The 18,851-nt window shown below is 41.0% G+C and overlaps 2 protein-coding genes across 2 annotated transcripts in view; both read right to left on the bottom strand.

Annotated features, from left to right (window-relative positions):
• The window catches only part of gtf2ird1 (GTF2I repeat domain containing 1), a 29,552-nt gene extending 26,757 nt beyond the window's left edge, over window positions 1-2,795 (bottom strand). The window contains exon 1 of the mRNA XM_070916949.1: window positions 2,655-2,795. The gene's annotated coding sequence lies outside the window, so the exon portion shown is untranslated. The remainder of the gene's footprint in view (window positions 1-2,654) is intronic.
• Window positions 2,796-6,088: 3,293 nt separating this feature from the next.
• clip2 (CAP-GLY domain containing linker protein 2) overlaps window positions 6,089-18,851 on the bottom strand; it is a 31,189-nt gene continuing 18,426 nt past the window's right edge. Inside the window, exons 8-17 of the mRNA XM_070917609.1 lie at window positions 18,212-18,316; window positions 14,232-14,615; window positions 13,292-13,867; window positions 13,127-13,184; window positions 12,867-12,950; window positions 11,041-11,197; window positions 7,633-7,792; window positions 6,777-6,965; window positions 6,200-6,259; window positions 6,089-6,100 (exon numbers count right to left, since the gene is read on the bottom strand). Of these exons, the coding sequence (XP_070773710.1) occupies window positions 6,089-6,100; window positions 6,200-6,259; window positions 6,777-6,965; window positions 7,633-7,792; window positions 11,041-11,197; window positions 12,867-12,950; window positions 13,127-13,184; window positions 13,292-13,867; window positions 14,232-14,615; window positions 18,212-18,316 (1,785 nt within the window). The remainder of the gene's footprint in view (window positions 6,101-6,199; window positions 6,260-6,776; window positions 6,966-7,632; window positions 7,793-11,040; window positions 11,198-12,866; window positions 12,951-13,126; window positions 13,185-13,291; window positions 13,868-14,231; window positions 14,616-18,211; window positions 18,317-18,851) is intronic.

The raw sequence follows: 18,851 nt of genomic DNA, 5'->3' as shown, positions 1-18,851 counted from the left end.
ATCAAGCTCGGCTCACACAAAATAACCACCTATATGTTAACTCCTATTAAATTTGAATAATTGTACATGTGACTTTCAACATCCTGCACACCTACACACGTGTTTTCACTTAATACTTGGCTAATTCAACCTCTGCTGCTCGGGTTGAAGTTGGGCTGGGCAAAGCTACAATCAGGTGAGGTCACAAACTTCCTGAAACAAAACAATGTTTTTATAAGTGGATCCTCACTTTGTTTGTATTTTGAGCATGTGATGTAGCACATGCATGTGACCTATACACATTCCTGTCAATGATCCACTATTACACCTATCTACAGGTGGCAGAGAGATGCCAACAAACTGAGAAGGAGTGGAAACCACGCCCAACTGGCCTCCGTAGCACACTAAATGATAAAAGTGTAACTCCTCTTGCCCTAACAGGTGCAAGAAAACGAACCAGAGGGTCAGAGAGATGTCAATCAAGTGTAGCCTGTACTGTAATTAGGCTTGATAAGGGAAAACACAACAGTGTGGGAGATCCACAGGTATACAGGGCACTCAAAAACCTTGGCTGCTCACCTTTTAGAGGTCTGTGGCCTGTTCAGTAGTTAGATGGCTAAAATAAGTGTATAGCTGAATTACTGTTGAACTTCTTCCTTCTAGAAGAATCATAATGTGCATCAGTCTTCACTATTCATCTGGCATTTTACTAATTGAATAAGAGACAACAGTTAATGTCTTGAAGGCAGAAAAAAAAAGAACGACTGCAATTTTGACAAACAACTTACCAAGTACAGGGTGTGGTTTGACAGCTACTATCTAACTTATCATTATAGCAAACAACAATATAATCCCTTTATTTACACCCTATGCCTGAGGCTGTGGCCTTTTGGGAATGTCATCACTCGCGTTATGATTTTTAACTGTTTCAATGCCAGGCAGGATTCAGTGGCAAACAAAGGACCAGAGAGACCAGCTTAACATATTAGGGATAAAATGTTCAATCCTCCAACACAGGCTTAGATTTGACAAAATGAAAGTAACATACTGGTTGGCAATATTGTATAAAACATTTCCAGTTAATAGGATAAATCATGCAAAACCATGTTATCCTTTAGGCCCAAAATAAGCTACTTGGTTATTATTATGCAATTGAAAATAGCCATACCGTAACAAATAGTCAAATATATAAAGGACCACTTTTACACATTTTTTTCTCCTGACAATACTTGAAAATATACTGTGTTTATAATAATATATCATACAATTCAGTGGGTTTATCACAGGTCAATATCATATTATGTCAGTGAATTAATACAGAGCAGTTAAGATGTGTTAATGAACAGGAAATAAAGTTGATTTATTAGTTGGATATCTGTAATATTATGTCATTGGACATTATGACAAAAGGACAGCTAATACTTAATTGGTCAAAGGACTTTTTGTACCTGTTGTGTATCTTTACCAGCTACAAACAAGGAAACTTTACGCTGCCATGTTTTGAATTGAGATGGCTTGATACTGTATGAATGAAAGATGTTGTATGGCACATACAGAGCCAGGAGTTGTAGTGAGAGCTTCTTGGGATGGCAGGAGGACAACTATTAAGTTCACATCACATGAGAGTGGAGGGGAATTACTTTGAAAAGCTGGACACAGGAGAAAAAAAAAAAGACTTGCAACCACAGGATATGAGACATGGGTGCAATAAATAAAGTCGAGGTCTGTTCTTCCAAAGGAAATGAGCGAGTGTCCGTGTGCACAGATCTGCCTGGTTTCTTTCTTGTCTTGTGAATTCAGTCCGCCAGACACTTACAGCTGACAAAGTTTTATTCCAGTCAGTTTTGTTTTAAACTTTGACGCTTCTTGTACCAACTACAACCAGACAGCTGAGAGCTAAATGGGAAGACAACAGCACTCTAGCTTCACCAAACACGCTGAGTTTGCTCTATCTAAATTCGTGTTTGTTTGTTTTTTCGATTATCTGGCTGGTGTTTCTCAGTGTGACACACTCCTCTAACTGTCTGACTTTAAGTACAAGGTGGTAATGAACGACAGCAGTCAATTAGTGATTTACTGTTTAAGTTCACTGCACCTTCATACAGAGCAACAAGGTTGGAATTGACTCAGCAAGGCTGTTAGTTGAAGCTGTCTACATTCAAATTGTTTTGCTGAAGTTCAAATGTGTTTCCTTTCTCGTTTACACTCGCTACTTTAGCTAGCTGGCTTTGTTGTACAGGCTCGGTAACCTTATCAGTGATAGCAATATATGGAGGGATAATTTAGCAAGCAGAAAGACGCTGTATCCCAATCACAAATACAGGCTAGCAGTCCACTCGCAAGGTTACGGGGAGGCGTCCCTCCAGGCGGATTAAACTGCTAACAATAACCTTTCTACGCTACTTACCGTATGTCTACCTAATCAACGCTGGCTAATTAGCTAACGGTATCATAATAACGTTGAGCTAGCTAACTAGCTAGCTTTAACTCGTTAGCGCTACTGCGTTAGCCCTCTTGCTAGCTAGCGCTAGCGCTTTCCTTTCATCTCCTCCCCCAGTCCAGAAATTAGGTTATAATCTGTAATTTCTAAATGTACAGTCACAAAGAACAACACGCTCCGTGAAAACACACCATATAACTGCTCATGAATATAATAGGAGACAGCGAAATCTCACCTTAATTAGCGATTAAATAGCCTTGTTGCTGCTGTCAATCCCGGAATAGGTTTATTCCCCCGTTTTAATCCATCAGAAACGCTCACAATTCCCATCCACAATGTAGCTGCACCGTCTGCTAAAACATCGTAATCCGGAACATCACAATGTTGACTTCGACCGCACGTTTTATAGTCTATTATTTGTGTATTTATTCTAAGTTTATTTCTCTTTTCCCTTAACAGAGCAGGGTGTCCCTTTCCCCTTTCTTTGTTCTGTAATCCAGTAAAATTGAAACTCATTCGCCTCCTGCTAATCCCAGCCCAACTCAACAACAGCATCTATTGGCTGTAATTTACATACAGGATTAGCGGAGGAACCTCTGGAAAAACCCTCAGGGAGCAAAATGTACATGGAAAGGAAAATATTCCTCTGCGATTTCTTATTTTATTAGACTGTTGAAATCACTGTCTGCCACTTGGCTGCCACTTGACACTGTCAATTCTGTTTTAAGAAATCCCTCATAGACTGCATGAAGGTGGTTTCATGTGAAAGTTGTCCAGTCTCCCAATTATTTTTAGGATTTGTCCAAAGTGGATATAAAGCAGCTACATGTATCTTAGATCTTGTGATTGCCTTAAATAGCTCTTCATATAGGGTAAAGTTCATATCCTGGGGGGGAAAGACACAAAGTTATATAGTTATGCCTAATCATAAATCATGTTTATACTCCACTACAGCAGTAGTTTGAAAGATTTCATGTGTTCCTGCGCTTCACATATGCTGTACTTTTTGCTTACTTCTGCAAATAAGTAGGCTAATCACTTTATTTATTCAAATGTCACCAGCATAACCAATCTGCTCTCTAGAAAGAAACTGGGACGTGTGGATAAGACCTGACATTTGCTGAGGTCGACAAGTAAAAGTGATAAATGTGGAGGTTAAAAAATCCAAAGATTGTAAATAAACATGCAATGTCTGGGTGTTTCATCTTCGCCACGAAGGAGCTCTTTGCACATTAAGGAATGATTGCCTCCTCTTCTGGTTGACATCTACCAAATATTTGCCTGAGATCAGTATATGATTTACAACAGGGTTTATGTTATTCTGTGTGTGTGTGTGTGTGTGTGTGTGGCTGAGGAATGGAGAAATGGTTATGGTCACTGGCAGAATTTCACAAACCACCGACCTCTTTGTGGCATGAAATCTGAAACCACTTTGAATCAACTCTGTAGAAACATATCTTCTGTGCTTTGCCCTCAAAAACAAACATACCGAAGTGACATAAGCATCAAAGAGTGTGAAATAAAACACCACCAGCCCTTGCCCACATTGTTAATATTTAATGACTCAATCTCCGAAAACCATTGCAGCAATAATCCAAAGGGTATGAACCCTCCAGCTGAAAAGGCCATGTACAATATCCAATGGAAAGTTTAGGCTTTATCTTAGCTGACCAGCGCCTGTCCTGCATGTTTTGCTCAGGAGACAACAAGCTTTCCACAACACTCACCTCTGTGTAATGTCTCCGGCGAAGCGATGACAACCTATGACCGACTACAAACAGGATCTCCTGGTTTAATTGACAAATGGATAAAAACAATATTTGGAAGACTTACAGTATAAATTCTATTCGTGTTGATAACATTTCTGCAAATGAAGGATGAGAGTAACAGCTTACATCCATAGTTTGGGTTTTAGCTCCTGTGACAGCCCTTCAGTAGCCCTACGTAACAAAAGGTCAGTGAAGTAATCCAGGGGCGTTTCGATACAGCATCAAAATGGGCATCAAATAGGGCTGCTGTCATGTACTGTATACTGTATAATTAATTAATACTAGTGTATGGATGGAGTCTGTACTGATACATAGTCCACAGTAAATAAAATAGCTGATCATTACCGATAGAGAGAGAGGTGTACTGGTACAGGGTCGGACAGAGTTTAAGAGAACGCAAAAGTCTGGAATGATTCACTATATTCATTCTATAAACATACAGGAACATAACTCAGAGCTGAATTCAGCAGGTTCTCCCAGCTTCACTCATTCATAAAGCCAGGGAGTCCACTGATGTGCAATGGCTAACAAAAAAAAAAAAAGACTACTTTTTAGGAGACTGGCCAAACACCTTATTCAATACCTGAAGAGAGGATTGGTGGTTGAAATCATCACCTAGTGGAGGATTTAAAATACATCCTGGTAAGCAGCCGGTAGTGATCCACTAGTGAACCTGTGGTCGATTCATGTTTGGCACAGAAATAATTGTTTATGTGATTTAGTCAACCACTGTCCTACATTGGTTCTCATGATAGTTTAGCCTATATTAGACTGCAAGTAACCATGGAAACAGCACTGATGCTTTGGAGCATGTTAATAGTTACGTTCACTAAGGGATAAACCAAATATACTGCATGTGCGTTAGATAAAAAGAAACAAAACTGTTAGATTTTTCCTGTAATGTTTTCTTTGATAAGTGGCCGTTATATAAGTGTGATAATGCACTCAAAGTGTGTTGTGCCTCCACCTTCTCCATCTCCAAACACCTTGTTGTGCTTGATTGCTTATTTAAAGACCCACATTTAAACCTGAAATGGGCTTCAGAGAGTAAACAACATTCATTCAGGATATTTCAAGAGTACTGTCACTTGCTCTTGATGTCAGCCAGACAGCGAAGGCTTTTACACCTTGTGTAACGGACTTAAATTTAGTTTAAAGTCAAAAAACACACAAAAAAACCCAAATCTGGACTGCTGCAGATATGTCTTTTTCAGTATCAAAAGGGTTGTATGAGAGGATTGAGACAGAAACAGTATTTTGCTTTATCTTGGTTAAAAAAATAGATAGAGCTAACTGTAATGACTTTGCTACCAATTCTCTCATCAGGTACTAAGTATGGTGACAAATGAGCCAATCTCCCTAAAGAATTGTCTGTTTCATCCTTGAAGAGTCGCTCTGAGTATCACTGGCCATGACAGCTCACCCATAGAGGATTATTACAAAGCTGAGGAGCAAAGTAAAAGTAATAAATAAAACAAACAAAGCGACTGAGACCCAGCTCTCCAGTTCTTCACATCGTTGTCCATCAGCCATTTTGCCTCCCGGATCCAAATTCAGAATTGTCACAGAGTTCCCGGCAACTTGTAGATTCAAACTTTCTAGCTACTGTAAAGCATCAAAAGTTGCCATACTGTATGTTCTCAGGAGTTGTACCGATAATATCTCTTCATGTCCATGTCCCGTTTCCTGGTATATTTTATAGTACTTTAAGCGGTCTTCATGATTGGCTAATAGGTGCTTTTTGCAACAACACATAAATTCACTCGAGATAGAGATTCACTGTTTTGGTATTAACTGTAAACTGAAATGTTCTTCAGACGTCCGTCGCAGGATCAGGAGAAACGTCGGACGAGCTTCTCTTTAAGATGTACATAGTTCAGTCTTATCTCTTCTGCTCATATCAGTGTTGTTCCTGAAAAGCCAGAAATAAGATGTCTTAGCACTGAAAGGCATTAATGAGATCACCACATCCACAATGGTTTGAAATACAACAGAATAAAAGAATACAAACGTCTTGAGGACTGTCCGACTCCTGATGATGAATTCCATTGGCTGAATTTGCACCATGCACCTGAAAAACACAGTCAGCAACTGTCAATGTAGGCCCGTTCTGGACATGATTCAGCTGTACTGAAAGTGAAAATAAAGGATTAGTTAGAGGAGAAGACTGATACTACTCTCATGTCTGTGCAGGGAAACAGCTTGAGCTTTAGAGGTGCTGGTAGGTGGATATTGTCACCTTTAGCTATGTTAGCCGTTTCCCCCTGTTTCCAGTGCTGAGCCTAGCTAACTGGTGGTAGCTTCACATTCACCGTACAAACATGAGAGTGGTATACATTTATATTAATTTGATATACAGTACACATTCAAATCCAGTTTCTCCGAACACAAACACACATTATCTCTTTTTTAATGTTTTAATCCTTAAGAGCTGACATTAAAACCCATCATCTGAGTTTTTAAATATCGACAAGCATCCTGTCATCCCTTCTGATATGGGTGCTACTTCTCAAACTGCCTGACACCAGAATCATTGTCATGCTTTTCCGGGTTCAATCTGTCAAATTAATGTTTCTTCGCAGTTTTACCGGGCTTTTATCTGGATGCCTGCGCATGGCCTCAACCAACTGGTCCACTTGCTGGTTGTGTTCCAAGGCGTTCCTCAGGGCGTCCTCAGTGCTGAGCAGCCGCTGGCGGAGGCGGCTCACCTCGGAGTCCACGGCCGAGGGGTCCAGCATGGAGTACCGCCGGTGGTCAGGTGAAGACCGTTCCCGACCCTAAAACGCACACAAGGCAGGAAGATAATGGCCAACCCCTCCTGTTAAATTATTCATATCATGCTACAGTATATGTGATTAAAAATGTTATTATATACATTTTCATATCCCTCTCAGCTGCCTTTACAGCAGTCTGTATATATACACTCACTAGCACCTGAATATTATTACTAGTCATGTGTACACTTGTAACACTTCATGGTGGTAAATCCTCTTCCCAGAGAAGGTTACAGGAATAGTTTGACATTTTGGGAAATTCACATATTTGCTCTCGTGCAGAGAGTTAGATGAGGACGTCGATATCACTTTTTGTCTGTTCAATATGAAGCTGGAGCCGGGAGGCAATTAGCTTAGCTTAGCAAAAGCATATTTGCCAAAATGTCAAACTACGCCTTTAACCATGTATTCACAGAGTCGCTGGAGAGAGTCCAACAGCGTGTCAGCAGAGAAATGATGCCACAGCTGAATGTCCAGTCAGACTTGCTTCTCAACTGATACATGATATCTTGACTAAAATCTCCCCTTGGTAAGCCTTAAACCTTCCGTGCATGTTACGTCATACTTGCTGGGAAATAAACGACAAGCGACATTTCTAGAATGAGGAAAGAACAAGAGTACATGTCTGTAATTATTATAAGCTTATCATCACAAACTCCTTCCTTCTCACCAGTAGAAGCAGTTTTTCGCGCAGGGTCTTGATGTCATCCTGAAGCTTCTGCTCCTTGACCTTCCACTCGGCCTTGTGCACTTCCCGGTTCAGGTCTTTCTCCATGTCCCGTGAATGGCGATGTGATCCCAGGAGTAACACCCTCAGTTCATTCAGACTCCTGAAATAAGGAAGACAAAATATGGGAATAACAAACAAGGAAACCAAGTGTTTTTCTGGCCTGCAGTTCTGTCTTCACTTGCTATAAACTTTACTGCTCTGAAGTGCAGCAATCATAGAGAAGCAGTGCAATATTGCTGTCAAGGATTATGTGAGGCGTACATCTGCTTAGACCTTGCACAAAGGTCATTATCATTTAAAAGCCCAGCAGCCCATTATGTGAATAATATGTTAGCCAGTCTGGCCAGTGGGGATTGTGGAGGCGGCCTCATCTCCGGCTGGTGGATGGATTCTCCATTCCCAGTCAAACTGTGCATCTTGGCATGAACTAGTATCTGTTTGCCCGCATATTAACATCAGTGAACCACATATACAGTGGGCAGCAGTTTCCATTGACCAGAACACCACGTTACCCAAAGCGGCCATCTACTTTAACATCTGCCCTTAAGTGCTGCATATTCATTTGTGCACCTCAAACACGAGAGCATTGTTTTCTTTTTTATAAGAACCCCTTCTGGAGAGATTTCTCTCCTTGTGCTGAAATTATTAGAGCGTCTTTTCAAGCTGCTCTAATCAATATTTATATCAACACGCCACGTCAACTTGTTTCTGCTGCCCCCAAGTGGACGAAAACATCAGTCAATGCAGGTTTGTATGATTTTTCACTGTTGAAACAACGTCCTCCACCTTCTTGATAATGCATACTTCCTCCTCCTTCGTTGTTTCCTACAGAGCCTCAGGTAAGCTGCCCTCCTGGCCATGAAATGACCAAACTTAGTCACAATGAAATATACCTGTGTGCTCATGTCACAGGTATATTTCATGGTATATACTTTTATTGCATGCAACGTAATTGCTGTCGAGATGATGCACAGAGAAATGTTCTGCTCTCGCCTTGTAGCCGTTACTAACACCCTAACCATCAATCATGTACGATAGCATAATGTAAGATAGCCAACAATGTAATACAATCAGACCAATGACATGACATGAGCAGTGATCACTGACTGTCTGTCCTTTTTTTGTGTGTTTTTGAGTGACATGCATAGTTATTGGACTGCATTATTATTTGCTTCTAAAAAAACATGATTTCTTCTATCATCCACGTGACTTGCTAGTAATTGGCTTTCTTGAATTATCTTGTGAACTTCTAAAGATAAAAATGTGTAACAATGTTCACTGTTGACTTTCTAGAGGCATTGTATTAGTTTGTTTTCCTGAGCAGAATGTCACAACTAGCAGCAGGAACATTAAGGAAGCTAATGATACCACCATCCAATAACACTGACTCAAGGGGACACCCACTGATTTTTTCAGCGGATGGTATATACTTTTATTGCACGCAAAATAATTGCTGCCGAGATGCACAGAAAAATATTCTGCTCTCGCCAGAGGCACTTATTTTTAGTGCCTTGTAGCAGTTACCAACATCATAACAATCAATAATGTAAGAACTGCATAATGTAAGATAGCCAATAATGTAATACAATCAGACCAATCTGTAGAGTTCCAGCACTACAGAAAAACACAGTGTCTGAATGTGAGTGGACTTAAAACAGGGCAAAACCCTGTTTAATAAAGCTTTGCACGTCTGCAACGATATTGTGACAACTTTCTCTCTACACTTGGGTGGTTAAATAATGGCCTCAATTATCACAGTTTTACTGAATGTAGCCAGACTTGGCAGCTTGAGCTTCAGCAACAAAAATGGACGTGGGAGGTTGGTGAAAAGTGTGCCAGAAACAACTAAATGCAATCTGAGATAAGGACATCTGGCAGGTCTTTGCTGCTTTCCTCGGCTGGCTGCTCCCTTAAATCCAGAGGAAAAGACCAGGAGATCTGGGCCTCTAGTTTCACGTCAGTGAGGAACAGCAAAGACCAGAGGCAGTATGCGCAAAGCTAGTAGTCTGAAAAGGAGGCGCTAACTGAATATAATGAACCTCTTCAAAGTTTAACAACTTCATCGGTAAAATTCTAGACTAAAGAGAAATGACCTGCAGCTGCTGACAGAAATCTGAGGAGAACTAATATTTTTATATTAACAATGGATCAAATGAGCATGTGTAATGTGAAAGGGGTCACTTGTAGTAACAAACCGTCCAGATGATAATCATCCAGCTCTGTAGTTCTATTCAGCGTCTTTCAGCTCAAGAGACAAAAAAATAAATACAAAAATGAATACTGCTTAAAAATATGATGAAATGTTGCCTCTGTACTGTAACTCTTAGTGCATCATTTCAAGCAAGTAAACAAGCAATTTACTTCTCCTTCACACACACACACACACGCACACACACACACACACACAATGGCAGCGAGCTACCATGCCAGGTGCATGACCATCGGGAGCAGGTTGGGGTCCAGTGTTGCCCACGAACACTGTGACATGTGGACAAGAGGATCAACAAGCACTGAAACATAAATGATTCTATTTCCATTATTTATGATATTTGTGTAATATCACTGGGCTGTTGAGGTCCACAGTCGGCACCTCCATCGCTAAACCAAGGGGGGGCGCCCCTGCAGGTGTTATTAATCACACACGAACAGTATAAGTGGAATATTCATAACGTGGTTCTGGCTGTTTTACTGCTGTGAAACTAGACGCCTAAAGCTGCCCCACTGCAGCTGCTGAGTTCATCTTATCTCGCTGAATATGTTTATAAAGTTAAATGTTTTGTATTACTCTTTTACAATAAGTTTCATTATGTGCTTTTACTGCAAAGCCTGTATATGTACAGAACATATTTCCCTTGAGGAATAACAAAGTTTGAAATTAAAGTGAAGTGGGTCGGCACTCGATACTCCCTGCGTCCTCATAACCACCTGTGCTGGACAGCGAAATTGTATTTAAACTTGCTCACAAGTTTAAATGCAACAAATGCAGGAACTTATACAATCAAAAGAACAACTCTCAAAGAGCAGCACAACAAAAAGTGTCCCGATGGCACCACAGAGTGTTGTTGTTTAGTGCACCACCGGCAGCAGTGGAAAACCTCTTGTTGTAGATGCTGTTGATAGTAATGAGACTCCTGGTGTTGCTAATAACCAATATAGGTTTTATCCAGATGAAACATTACAGAATTAAATAGCATGACTCAAATGATACTGTACAAGCTGTACGTGCCTGTGGGTTCCAAGTGTCTGGCCTTTATCTAATTGATAATATGATGTATGATATATTTTCACTCCAGTTTCCCAGTAAGTGCTGAGGCAGAGTGTAAAATCAGTGCAGCCTCGTCTCCGTACCTCTCTTTCTTCAGCAGCTCCTGGCTGATGTGGACCAGCTGCCCAGAGGCATCGTGGGACTTCTTGGTCATGGACTCCAGCTCCGCCTCCACACACATCTTCTCCTTGGCCAGGGCTTCGGCTTTCTTTTCCCCTGAGCGAACTTTGCCCTCCAGTGCTGGTGTGAGAGAAAGAGGAAGTCTCTGCTGTGAATTTGATTTGAATTGTCCGTAACACTTTATTTTAACCCCAAAACCATGTTTAGCTTTTATCATATTATGTAGATGAACACCTGATAAACTGTTGATAACACACTATGATGCAGTTTATGTCTCTGTCAACAAATATAAGTCTGTATAACTATGAAACAACAGCTGATGAATCACATAACAGCTGTAATCATGTACAAATATTAAGTATTTATTCAACATGTTTTGAACAGATTTTAACCCACCTGTGAATGATCTGTACACGTGAATAAACAGTTAATACATGTTTTATAACACTCTGTAAGGACACGTGTGCAATCATATATCATTAAACATGATTACAGCGATGTTATACTGTGTTATCAATCATTCTGTTTCTAAAGCAGCTGAAGTCTCCACCTAATGATGGAGAATGATGAACGTGCAGAGTTTCTCTGTGCTCACCTTAAACCTGAGTTTAAGCTGTGTTTCTACGAGCAGGATTTTGTGACATCACAACTAGTTTGGAAGCCAATCGTGGTTGAATATGTAACTTACAGTGAGATACGGAAAGTTGAAGCCTTCAGTGCACACACACACACACACACACACACACACACACACAGAATGGACTTTACTTTAAAGGATAGCTTTAAGTATGTCTTAAAACAATATTCGGGTGTCCATATGAGCACTGAAATAGGTTTTGCTGCCTGTAATCATTCCTCCTGTTCATACTGGCCATTAAGAGATACGTCCCTAACGCTTCTCCAATGTAAGTGACGAGGGACAAAATCACAGTCAAGTTCATCTGAAGCTAATATGAGGCTTCAGCAGGGAACTAACGACTAACTAAGGAAAATGTCCGCTTGATTTGTCTCATACAGAGTGCTGAAGCCTCACAGTGTCCCCCAACTTGAACCATGCAGATGAATCCTACAGCCTGTAAAAATCAATTATCACAACATTCAAATTTTATTTTATTAAAAAAATAGGCACATAGTAGAATAGAGTAATGAAACTATTCTTTGCCTTTTGTCTCTTTTCTCTGTTTGAATTATTTACAATCTATTCTTCAAAGTGTGTCAATTTGATTATGTGAAGTACATGAAGTGTGTTCTGGGTCCTTTTGATGTGATGAAACTTTAAGTTTTCAAAAGACAACCGGTCGACAGATTTCTCAGCGATGATCAAAGAATGTAACGGTGAACATGAACACAATCGACCGCACAGTGAACTCAGCACGACTGGTGGAAAATGAAATGAAGCCTGCAGTCACGACACATGCAGGGGACGGCACCGACGTACAGAGAGAGTGACGCTAATGAAGGTCATTATCTAAATATGACACAGTTAACGAGTGTATAGATTGAGAAATGTGTCATTTTTCTTCCAAAGTAAAACCCTAATTGGCTGATGGGTGGGACATGCTTTAGCCAATAGCAAACTTAGCATTGTCTTAGCTTTGTGAGGACAGACTGACCTGCTAAAACAACACAATTCCCCTACAGGCAACACAAAAGTACTTGTTTGTTATTGCCGCTGTTATTGCGTGTGAGATTCAAACATACGGAGATGAAAGACCTTTGAGAAAAAGACACGAGAGCTTGGGAAATGTCGCTGACTGCTCTTGGACTCGCTCGGGAAAATGACATTTACCTCCGATCTGAGATTTGAGGGCTTCAACCTGGGAGGTGAGAGTCGACACCTCTTTTTCCCTTTTCAGCAACTTCTCCATTGTTTCTGAAGAAAAACAAAACAACAGTAAGCGTCTTGCTTGGAGAATGTAATGTTCAAGAAACCACAATAACTGCACTGATGCTGTTGGTTTAAAGTTAGATATTATCTCCTTGTGTAGTAGATAAATGGTTTGTTTTGATTAAATTGTCGTCAGTATTCAAATAAATGGATGTTGATACCTTCGATATTCTGTTTTAGCTTCATCTTCTCATCTGAAATTTCATTATCTTCTATCACCTGAAAAAGGATAAAGTGTTAAGAGAGTTGAACTTAAATCAATGAAAGCATCAATAACCGGTGCAGCGTGAAAGTTAGGTTCTTATCACTTCTGCTCAGAGACTCACATTTGCGTCGTGGGATGTGTAGCGGTCTGCCTGGATGGCCTGCAGCTGGTTCGCCGTCACCCTCAGCTTCTCCTCCAGTTTCTGGATCTCCTCTTGGCTCTCTGCCTGGGCCTTCTGCAGAGCCTGGTAGTCCGTCATCTTCTTCTCCGACAGCTCCAGTCTCTCTCGCAGCTCCCCTGTGCTTTTGTCCTGCTCCATCTGAAGCTTCTCCATCTCCGCCAGCCTCTGCTCCGCCTTCTGTAGCTTATCTGTGGCCTCCTCCAGCGCCTGCTTGCTGCTTTTGGCTTCTACCTCGGTCCTCCACGTCTGGTTGCCCTCAGCCAGCTGATCTTTGGCCTCCTGAAGACGAGTGCAGAGGTCTTCTCGTTCCTTGGTCAGAATGGCGGCTTCAATCTTGTGTTTGGCCTTGAGATTCTCCACCTCCAGCTGGTGCTCCATCTTCAGGCCCTCCAGAGTGGCTCTCAGCTCCTGGGCGTCCTGCTCTTGGCCTTCTGGGGTAGCATGATCACTACTCAACGTGGCCTTCAGTTCCTCTAAGGAACACTGGTGGTTGCTCACTAATGTGTCAAATTTAGCCTGCAGGGGGGGGTGAGAAGGATTATTAGATTACACCATTCACCATTCATTCAAACTGACAGAAATGTGAAATTTTGATTAAATTCAACATTCTTATTCTTGTTATTCTTGCTTTGTTTTGATCAAAATCCAGGTTTTCTATACTTTTGCTTTTCCACTCTGCAGTGAGCAGAAATCCCATAATACTTCAAGCTGGAAACTGACAAATTTGAACAGATTAATGCAAACGTATTGCTCTCTGCCTTTAAAACCTCTTGCCAGTTCAGCATACATACTTCCACGACTTACAGGAGTGATTCACCTACTGCTCTTGCTAAAGTTTTTTGAACGTTTGTATTGGGTTAAAAAGAACATAGCAGAATACCTTCCAGGTGTCCATCATTTCCATGTTTTCCTTGGTGGCCTGTTGGACCTTCTGCTTCATCTCACTGATGTCCTGGTTCTTATTCTCCACCACCGCCTTCAGCGAGTCAATCTCCTTCTGGCTCGCTTCTAATGCCGCCTCGTACTTCTCTTTAAGCTCGCTGCTCTCCTTGTAGTGCTCGCGGCCCGCCGACACCAGCCGCTCGCGCAGGAGCTGGGTCTCCGGCTGGGTGTCGGACCCTGGGGCAGCCTCACCGTTGTTGGCCTGCTGCGAGCTCGTGTCAGATCCTCCGAGTTGAGCCTGGAGGTTCTCGATCTCGGCCCTCCTGAGGCTGAGCTCCCCCTCCAGCTGCACGATACGACTCTGCTCCTCAACTGTGGTTTGCTGATGAAAAGAAGCAACATCCGTCACTGCTACTGAAAGCTTCTCTGATGACAGCAGAAAGATGTCAGCCTTTCAAAAGAATGACCTGATTACCGTAACAGGCGGGAGACCCTGCAACACAATGATGTCATTCCAAAGAAAAGGTGACACTGACTTTAAGAGCAGAAAACAGGCCTCAGGGAAAAGGAAATCAGAGGGAGACCCCTGAAGATCGGAGACGGTGCATTCCAGTGAATAAACAGTACAAACATATTTCCATTACGTATGTGGACAGTGACAGAACGTTTGGCTCCCTGCTGTACTCCTTAGATACACGATGATACAAAGACCGATATTTCTTTCCTAGCACCCACATTTTAGAGCACACATCAGTATCCATGCAGATCTTAGATGTGTTTTAAATGTTGATGGGAAATTCTTACGTTCGAAACACTTAACTCCCCCTAAAACCACAACCTGCCAATCTTTACTGCTCTCTTTTTGTACGTATTAAATGGACAAGATCAAAGGTGTTCAATGGTGGCCATCACAGGTGGTGTTAGGCAGCATGAATGTAACTGAGGCTACACCCGCAGGAACTCAAGATTATCTATGCACAGTTCATTCACCATGTTCCAGTAAGATGTGGTAAATGGGAAAGATCTAAAATCCTTATTAGAAATCAAAGCAAGAACCATGTGGAAATAAAATGTTAAGCTCTCAAAATAAGTTTGGCCACTCACATCCTCATAAAGTTATCATGGCTAATGTGTAAACAGCAAACAGTTGATTACATCCAACAGACGCGCAACATCATTAGCATTCATTTGGAGTCGTGTTTCTAGACCTGCTGAATGTCCAATATTCATCATCTTTTCGGTGCTGTTTTTGGTCCCCACCTACTCCTGAAGGAAATATCTGTCTCTTTAGCTGCTAAATGCTCCACATAATTCATCAGCTAGTTGCTAACTTCGTCTGTCTGCTGTTTGTATCTTTGAAAACAGCTGCCTGCTTCTGCTGGAAACGACATAATTAGAGTTTGCTGGCTGGAAAACCACAATTACCTGAAAGTTGCTCAAAGCCTTAGTTGAGCTACAGAGTCAAGTGATAATTCTCTGTGGGTTTGACACTACGAACGACAGTCATTAATCTATTGTTAACAGAAAAGTATTGATTAGTGCAGCTTTAAGTCTTCTGATTTTCAAATCTTGCTGTTGCATCCAGCATCATCTCTCTAGTTGCTTATTATTTTTGAGGTTTGCATTTCGCAGAACATCGAAAAGTCCAAACAACCCATTACACTCATTTTACGATACAGCTATCATCCTATTCAAGTTGGCAGTTAAATGTTAAAGTCATTGTATCATTTCCATCCAAAGAAATAAAACGGAGGAGCCAAAGGATCAATGTGTCACTGTCCAAATATATGTGCAGCTCACTGTATGTGCAAAGAAGTGGAAGATGAGAAGAGAGCACAGCCATTCTCTGATCATCTAGAAGCAGCCAAGCAAATATAATAAAGCCAACAGCAAACCTCCACACAGTGACACTGCACACACACACACACACACACACACACACACACACACAACTGCAAACATCCTCCACACACTTGTACCCAATTAAAACAAAAAGGAGATTAAGAAAGAGGACCTGCTGCATAGTGCACAGATGTTAATTTCAACCATCTGGGAAAACAATCTACCAGACGTCAGAGTTGCTAGTTGATTCATATCAAAGATGTTGCCTGAATAACATTCGGATTACAGCACAACACACAGGAGTAAAAGAGTAAAAAGAGTCTATGAAGGTTAATGTCCTTGACAGCATCTGAAGTCAATTTGAAGTGAAGAATTGAGATAGCTCAGCGGCGGATCAAAGCCAAAAACAAGATCAAATCTTTTTTTTTCACCTTGGTTCTCTTACCCAACCTCAAGGATACTGCATCCTGAGTGCATCTTCCCTGTTGGCAGAAGCAGACCTTACTGCATATAGGAATCCAGTGTTTCAAAGTGTTTTGTTATCTTTTGATGCCTGAAAATTGAAAGCACAAGCCTGCACGGTTTGATTTGTTGCACTATGGTCTACCACTGAAGAGGCTGCAGCACTGCATGTCAAAGCGGCGTAAAGGACGTCCTTTGCTACACTCAACTACTGATGGTAAATGGGCATCACCACATTGTCTCCAACCATTAATCTAAGAATCAGTGATGAATCCCATTAACGATCTAGCGATTTCTCATGTGGTACTAATCACATTACTGCTCAAAAAAGTGTGTATGACGCATGGAGAGATACATCCACTATGTATCTCCAGAGCTGAAAGAATGGAAAGGTGTCATTTCAAGTGGAACGTCCTGGCATCTCAAAGTGCAGCCAAACCTTTAAATAAAAAGATAAATCACAAATTTAACAGAAAACGAACACCAGCTACTGCAACAGAAGACAAGTGTGAAAAGCTGAAGCAGCTGACGTTTCTCAGTGATATGATGGGAAAGGAATGAAGGAGAGGTCAGTCTGCATATATGTGAGTTTGCATGATTTCATTATTTTCTACTTTTACAAGGTTAAATAAATAATCATCCATCAATGGCTTGTTGGATACGGGGGCCTTTAATGGTACACCCAAATATTTCACACACCAACATATTTTAAAATATAAGGATGACAATATTTCTATTTTTTCTTCAACAGATCACATGAAAAGACCAAAACCAAAAATGAATTGATCCTACTAACAAGTATCATCTGCGTATCCAAAGCCTGATTTATCTTCTTCCTCTGCGCCATAGAGCTCCATTATTCCCCCAAAGACTGTTAAAAACACATTAGTGAGCCACACTGTTGCTCCGACTGACATGTTCTTTCATTTCCATGAACACACACTGTAATGTATTTTGACACAATCCCACATATTCACTAGCACATTAAATGTGTATTAATCCGCCACTGAAAATAGTCCCCAACAAATGCACTATTATTCCTGTTTGTGTGACATTTGCTGAATACTACAGTGGCCAGCTGCGTCCAGAAAAGACTCTTTTAAATATAAAAGTACATAATTGTGACCTGTTTTAACAAATCTTTGTCTACACTAAGAACCAATGGGCTTGCGGCTGAGAGCCACAGGCAGGGTAGGGAAGTTGTAAACTTTTGCAAGATGAACACACTGATGGTTTTGGGTCTTTTCATGGGATTTGAGTGAATAAGAAAACTACTGTACTTACTTACATAACTTACTGTATTATGTAATTTCAAGCAGGCTAAATGGCATCTGTATGCTCGTAACTGTTCCTCTGCATGTTTTGTACATCAGTGTAGTTGGAGGTTGTTTGTGTTGTCTACATGTACTGAAGGCCTTTTCCTCCTCTGTTAGTTCAGTAAATGAGGCCCAGATTAAAAACAACTTTTTGGAGATTTCTTTTAAAATTGCAGATCTCAGATTAACCGATATACTTCATGTGTATTAAATCATATCATATCTGGGTTTGATTTGATGGAGACAGGTGGAGTATGACTTCAACCTGTGCAGCTTGTGAGTTATGTTACTGTCAACAAAGAAGCAAACAGAACCATACGGGACAGCGGCTACAGGCAGAGGCTCTCGTGCTTTTTACCCTCCTCTTCTCTAATTCTCTCTGAAGCGTCTCTGCTCTCGACTTTTCGAGGAGCAGGCTCTGCTCAAGCTGACGAATATGGGCATGTTCCAATTTCGTCTGAGTCTACAGAAAGAGACAAAGAGAAAGACAGAGAGGAACACAAGAGTGATAGAAGAAAGAAGAAAAAAACTCAAAGGGGAAAGAGACCCATGAAGATCCAAGGGGAATGATAAAGATCAGCACAACAGTCAACATATGATGCAAGGGCAGAGCACGGAAACAGCGTAGACTGAAATGAGTTGATCATGTGGAGATTTAGGGCGGTGCAGTTTCAGGCTCTGAGGTGAAGTTCATCTGTAACACATCTGTCATGTGTGACATTTCACTGCATGAATGAAACACAGCGTGCACTAATATACAAAGTATTAACATCAAATGAACCTACTGGTTCAATGATGTGCTGAACATTCACCTACTTCACATATCATCCAGCTGTAACATTTATTCTCATTAAAAACAAAAGTTGATGTGTTTTCTCAGTTCTGTGATTGTTGTTGTGACATCATCGCTCTGCACATCCAGGAAGGGTTATTATTAGTATAACCAATAGAGATTAGAGAGTATTTTTTGCTATTTGTCAACAAATGAAAAGACCAAA

Source organism: Enoplosus armatus, chromosome 13 (assembly GCF_043641665.1).
Source record: "Enoplosus armatus isolate fEnoArm2 chromosome 13, fEnoArm2.hap1, whole genome shotgun sequence".
Classification (NCBI taxonomy): Eukaryota; Metazoa; Chordata; class Actinopteri; order Centrarchiformes; family Enoplosidae; genus Enoplosus; species Enoplosus armatus.
The sequence above is the reverse complement of the archived record's forward strand: the minus strand, read 5'-3'. Positions and strand labels throughout refer to the sequence as shown.